The 6000-nt window shown below is 42.4% G+C and overlaps 1 protein-coding gene across 1 annotated transcript in view; it reads right to left on the bottom strand.

Moving 5' to 3' along the window:
• WWC2 (WW and C2 domain containing 2) overlaps nt 1-6000 on the bottom strand; it is an 80419-nt gene that overhangs the window by 14581 nt on the left and 59838 nt on the right. Inside the window, exons 15-16 of the mRNA XM_014531410.1 lie at nt 5721-5844; nt 3582-3746 (exon numbers count right to left, since the gene is read on the bottom strand). Of these exons, the coding sequence (XP_014386896.1) occupies nt 3582-3746; nt 5721-5844 (289 nt within the window). The remainder of the gene's footprint in view (nt 1-3581; nt 3747-5720; nt 5845-6000) is intronic.

Here is a 6000-nt window from a genome sequence, read left to right on the forward strand (position 1 = left end):
TCTCGCCTTCCTAAGGGAGAAAAGCTGGAATTCAGGGCCCCCAGTTGTGAGCTGCCTTCCAGGAGAGGAGCACACCCTCTCCAGAGGAGGCCTGCAGCCAGAGCCTCTGCACTTTCAGACGTAACTCCCAGCATTCCACTGACAACAGACCCAGTGACCGAGGCCGAGATAAACAACAGACAAAAGAGGCAGACTCGCCCTAACAGGTTTGGCTCAGTGGATAGAGCATCAGCCTGCGGACTCAAGGGTCCCAGGTTCAATTCTAGTCAGGGGCATGTACCTTGTTGCAGGCACATACCCAGTAGGGAGTATGCAGGAGGCAGCTGATCGATGTTTCTCTCTCATCGATGTTTTTAACTCTCTATCCCTCTCCCTCCCTCTCTGTAAAAAATCAATAAAATATATTTAAAAGAGGCAGACTCACCAGTGACCTATTATAAAAGAAATTTATAATTTTACAGTTAATATATTTAAGAAAACGGATAAAATGATGGAGAATTTCACTAGAATAAACACACACACAAATCATATTAGCACATCAGAGTAAACTGCTGGAAAAAAAACACACACCTAAATCTAATAACATATAAAAAGGATTATACACCATGACCAAGTGGGGATGTATCCTAGGAATGCAAGATTGGCTTAATATCTGAAAATCAATAAACCATATGAATAGAATACAGGACAGAAACCACATGATCATCTCAATAAATGCTGAAAAGCTCCTGTCCAATCCAATAACCTATAATGATAAAGACACTCAGCAAACCAGGAGGAGGGCTTCCTCAGTCTGAGGAAGGACATCTACAAAAACCCACAGCAAAAATCACACTCAGCGGTGAGAGACTGAAACTTCCCCGAAGGTCAGGCACAGGACAAGGAGGCCTGCGCTCACCACTTCTTCCCATACTGCACCGGGAGCTCCAGCCAGGGAGACTAGGCAAGAGTCAGAAACACACAGTAGCTGGAAAGGAAGAAGTAAACTAACCCTGTTTTCGGAAGATATAATCTTATACATAGAAAATCCTAGGGAATCCACTAAAAAAAACTATTAGTACTAATAAATGAGTTCAGCAAGATTGCAGGATACAAGATAAATAGACAAAAATGAATTATGCAATGAATAATCTGAATATGTAATTAAGAAAAAGTTCTATTTACAAGAGCATCAAAAAAAATAAAATTAACAAAAGAAGCATAAACTTGGTCTCTGACAAATACAAAACAGTGTTGAAAGAAATTAAGGAAGACCTAAATAGATGGGAAGACATCCTGTCTTCATGGATCAGAAGACGAACACCGTTAAGGCAACAATGCCCTCAACTGACCTACTGACTCAATGTAGTCTCTATCAAAACCCTATTTTTTTTGTGTGTGTAAATTGATAAACTGGTGCTAAAATTCATATGGAAATGCAAGGGACCCTGAACAGCCCAAACCATCTTGAAAAAGGAAAACAAAGTTTGATGACTAATACTTTCTGATTTCAAAATATTTATAAACTACAGTAATCAAAGCAGTGTGGTGCTGGCCTAAGTACAGACATGTAGATTAGGGGAACAGAATTTAGAGTCCTGTAATATAAATGCTCACACTTGTGGTCAATCGATTTTGGGCAAGATAATTCAATGGGAGAAAGAGTAGTTTTTTTCAATAAATAGTGTTGGGACAACTGCATGCCCGCATACAAAAAGAATGAACTTGGACCCATTCGTTACATCACACATAAAAAAACAAATGAACCAAAGGCCTAAAAATAAAACTGAACTTTAAAACTCTCAGGAGAAAACACAGGAGTAAATCTTTGTGATGTTAAGTTTGGCAAAGCCTTCTTAGATGTGACATCAACAACATAAGCAATGAAAGAAAAAAAATACACAATTTGATTTTTATCACAATTTTAAACTTTACTACAAATAAAACCATCAAGAAAATGAAACGATAACCCACAGCATGAGAGAAAATATTTGCAATCATTTACTGGATAAGAGACTTCTATCAAGAATATATGAGGAACTCCCATAACTCAATAATAAAAAGATAAATAACCCATTTAAAAAGCAAACAAGGGATCTGAATAGACAGTTTTCAAAAAGAAAAAAAGATATACTAATGACCAGCCCATGAAAATATGCCCCACATCTTAGTCATTAGGGAAATGAGAATGAACCCAGAGAAACCCCTTCCTCCCCACTAGCCTGGCTGGAGTGAAAAAGACAGGTTAACCCCACGGGCGAGAGTGTGGGAAACCGACCTCAAACGGTCTGGCGAGAATATAAAATGGTGCAGCCAATTTGGGAAACAGTTTGGCAGCTCCTCAACATGTGAAACCTAGAATCATGTTCAACATTTGACCCAACCATTCCACTCCTAGGTATGTCCCCAAGATAAATGAAGACACATGTCCATATAAGTTTATACAAACGTTCATAGCAGTGTTATTAATAAGAGTAAAACAATATCAACAGCCCAAATGGCCATGAGCTGATGAACAGATACATAAAAGGTGGTATATCCCTACAGTGGAATATTACTTGGAAATAACAAGGCACTAATACATGTTACTATATGGGTGTATCTTGAAAACAGTATGCTAAGTGAAAGAAGACAGCCACAAGAGAGTAAGTATTGCATTACTCCATTTGTATGAAATGCCCACAATTAACTAATTTATAGACGGAAGGAAGATGAATGGTTGTCTTGGGTGCAGGGGTCAGAACTGGGAGTGCCTGTAAGCTAAAGGCTACGCGCTCCCTTTTGGGAGGATGCGATGTCTAATGTTAGACGTGGTGAGGGTTGCACACGGCTGTGAATCAACTAAAAACTACTGAACTGTGTGGTCCAGATGGGGAACCGTACACTTTAAAGGGGTGGACTGTATGGTATGTGAATTATACGGCATAAAGCTTATGAAGAAGCTTGCACACGGGGACATGATGGAAGCACTCTGAATGCCTGAGTGTTGACCACGAAGCTGGTGTGTCACATGGGCTCTCCCCCACGCCGGTCTCCCTCCGCCCACCACAGTGCCCATGGGGTCAGCGCAGATGACCAGCTGAGCCCTGTTGCTTTAATCGTCTGACTCACGCTGTAAGGTCTTCCCTCACAGACAGTCTATAAACGTGACTCAGCAGCAGCACCCACAGATGCCAGATCGGTGACAGCCCCTTAGTCAATTCTGTGAAGTCGTGAAGCGTGACTATTGGTTACAACACACTTTGTAATAGAAAATATTTGTGGAGCTTGGTGTTACAAATGGAAACTAAGGTTATATTTTAACCTCTGCAAAAAAATGTAACAGTTTCAAGTGTATAACTTGACAGTGAACACCATGTGTAAAGATATAAACTTAGGTCAAAAGGTTGTTCATGTCACCCAAAGCAACGCGCCTCCACGTCAGGCTATGTTTATGGGAGGAAGTGTGAGCAGAAACAAGTGATTCTTTATCATCTTTCCTTCCTCTTAGGAGGCGGGAGGAAGGAAGGAGAGCGAGAGTGAATGAAGCACGTTGGCATCACAGCCTTCTATCCCGTTAGTTAATTAAACCGCAATGACTTTCTTCTCTCATTTTGACTCACCAGGTCTATGGGCTCCACCAATGGCTGGTTTGGTTGGAATACTGAATCCTCGTGTTCTTCTTCATTCGTTTTAGAGGGCATTTGCTTAGAAGGAAGCAGATTATACCACAGAGTGAAAATCTCATTGGAAAACGGCAAATCGGCCAGACTGATCTGAGTTCCAGCCTATGGGAGGCGAGAGAAAGAAAAGAGAGGAGATAGAATGTTTAAATCCACATCTGCTCCTGATATAATTAAGATTATAGGGCAAGCTTGTCTTAGGATTTAAAAAAAAGCAATATTCATGATATAAAGCATTACATTTTTTTAAAAACCTGAAGATGTCTTATGTTTTCAGGTGTGACTGAATAAGAAATGATCCCAATCTAAAAGCCAATTCTGGCCCAGCCGGTGTGGCTCAGTGGTTGAGCGTTGACCTATCAACCAGAAGGTCACTGGTTTGATTCTCTGTCAGGGCACACACCTGGGTTGTGGACTTGATCCCCAGTGTGGGGTGTGCACGAGGCAGCCGATCAACGATGCTCCCTCATCACTGATGTTTCTATCTCTCTCTCCCTCTCCCTTCCTCTCTGATATCAATTTAAAAATATTAAAAAAACAAAAGCCAATTATGGGATTGTTTTGTGAGATACTGTTTTGCCACAACCTAATGACTAAGCATGCAACATTTTGTAAGTGTGAAAATTTTTTTTAAAGTTTAAAAATACAAATACAAATGACTACGTATAAACCATTATACATCCTATGTTATGAGTGATCTGATTATTATTTACAAAAGTCCATTATCTACTGAAAAAGGTAAAAACAAACAAAAAACTCCATGGTGGTTCTTAAATGAGAAATTAGAACAATTTTTCTTTAACTAAGTTAGAATATAAAAAAAAAATAGGTTAAAGTTTTAATATTTCACCAAATCACACTTTCAGCCAGGATCTAAATTAAACTGTATCACTTTATAAGAAGATCACTTAACATATTTATTAACTTTATGGAGCTCCTAACACATATATTTATACTAAGCCTTTCTGACAGCCTACTTAGTCTATCTTTGCTTCTTGCTTTTTAAAATTTTTTTGTTAATCCTCACCCAAGGATATTTTTTCATTGATATTTTAGAGAGAGTGGGAGGGAGGGGGAGAGACAAAGAGAGAGAAACATGGATGTGAGAGAGGCACATGGATTGGTTGCCTCCTGAACATGCCCCAACCAGGGCCGGGATGGAGCCTGCAACCGAGGTACGTGCCCTGGACCGGAATTGAACTCTGGATCCTTCAGTTTGTGGGCCAACGCTCTCTTCACTGAGCAAACCAGCCAGGGCATCTCTGCTTCTTTCTAACTGTCTCCATTGTCAGATAGTACCAGGCATTTTTATATACAGACAAAATATGCGTAAGAGATCTTTCACTCTTTTCAGCTTTGTGCGTGGGGACAGGTGTTTGTGTCTCCCCTGCACCGCGGGAAAGGCTCGGTGAGAGACCCACCGTTCACCTAGCGCATTGGAGCACCGTATTTTACTCGTGTGGAATGGTTTTCTGGTGCGATGCACAACAGTGTGTTAAAGTCACTGTCAGTTGTACGAAGTCTTCTGCTTTAGCATTTAAATATCGTATTGGCCTAACTAACAACACGCATGTCTGCCTAGATGCTCCGCTACCAAGGCTGGGAGAGTGAGCTGACACAGGGACTTTATACTCAGTGTCTCGCTCAATTTAAGTTTGTGACAGTGAATTGTGTGTGGGGTTATTTGGTGGCTGTACATTAGCTCTCTCTGTGGTTCTTTATTGAAAATAGAGGCGACTATACCTTTTTTATACAAGCGATGAGGATTTCCTGAGATATTATGTACAGGGCACCCAGCACAGACTCGTACTGAGTAACAAGCTCCCAGGTGACAGACAGACAGAGGTCAGAGGGTAGGAAGGGAAAGTAGCCTGTAGAGTCACCACGCAGAAGCAGAGGTCAAAGGTCTGGAATAAGAACGAAAACCTGGGATCACTCCTTCACATGGAAGCTGAGACAGCCACTGGGTGTGTCGGAGGCCCTGGGCGGGTGTGTGGTGATGTCGGGGCGGCACACAGCAACTAGAAACCCTGGGGGTGTCCGGGCGAGGGTCCCAGGGGCGGGACCGGGGCCACCCACCAGGCACTCCTCCGCGCCTCGGAACATGTCGCTGAACAGAAGGGGTTCCGTGGCCGGGTGCACCTTTGTTCGAAACAGACAGCTGACGTCCGTGGAGGAGGGGAGCAGAGCAACCCTGAAATACCTGCAGAGACGAGAGCAAATGACTTCAGGGCCCTGCAGCCACAGGGGTTCACTGCTGCGCCTGAGACTGTCTGCAAGGAGAGAAACGGGGAACGGGGCTCACATCAACATAGAGCCCTGCTGCCGTCCCGGGTCCGTCCTGCTCAGCAACACAGGC

The sequence above is a fragment of the Myotis brandtii genome, unplaced genomic scaffold (assembly GCF_000412655.1).
Source record: "Myotis brandtii unplaced genomic scaffold, ASM41265v1 scaffold802, whole genome shotgun sequence".
In the NCBI taxonomy this organism is placed as follows: Eukaryota; Metazoa; Chordata; class Mammalia; order Chiroptera; family Vespertilionidae; genus Myotis; species Myotis brandtii.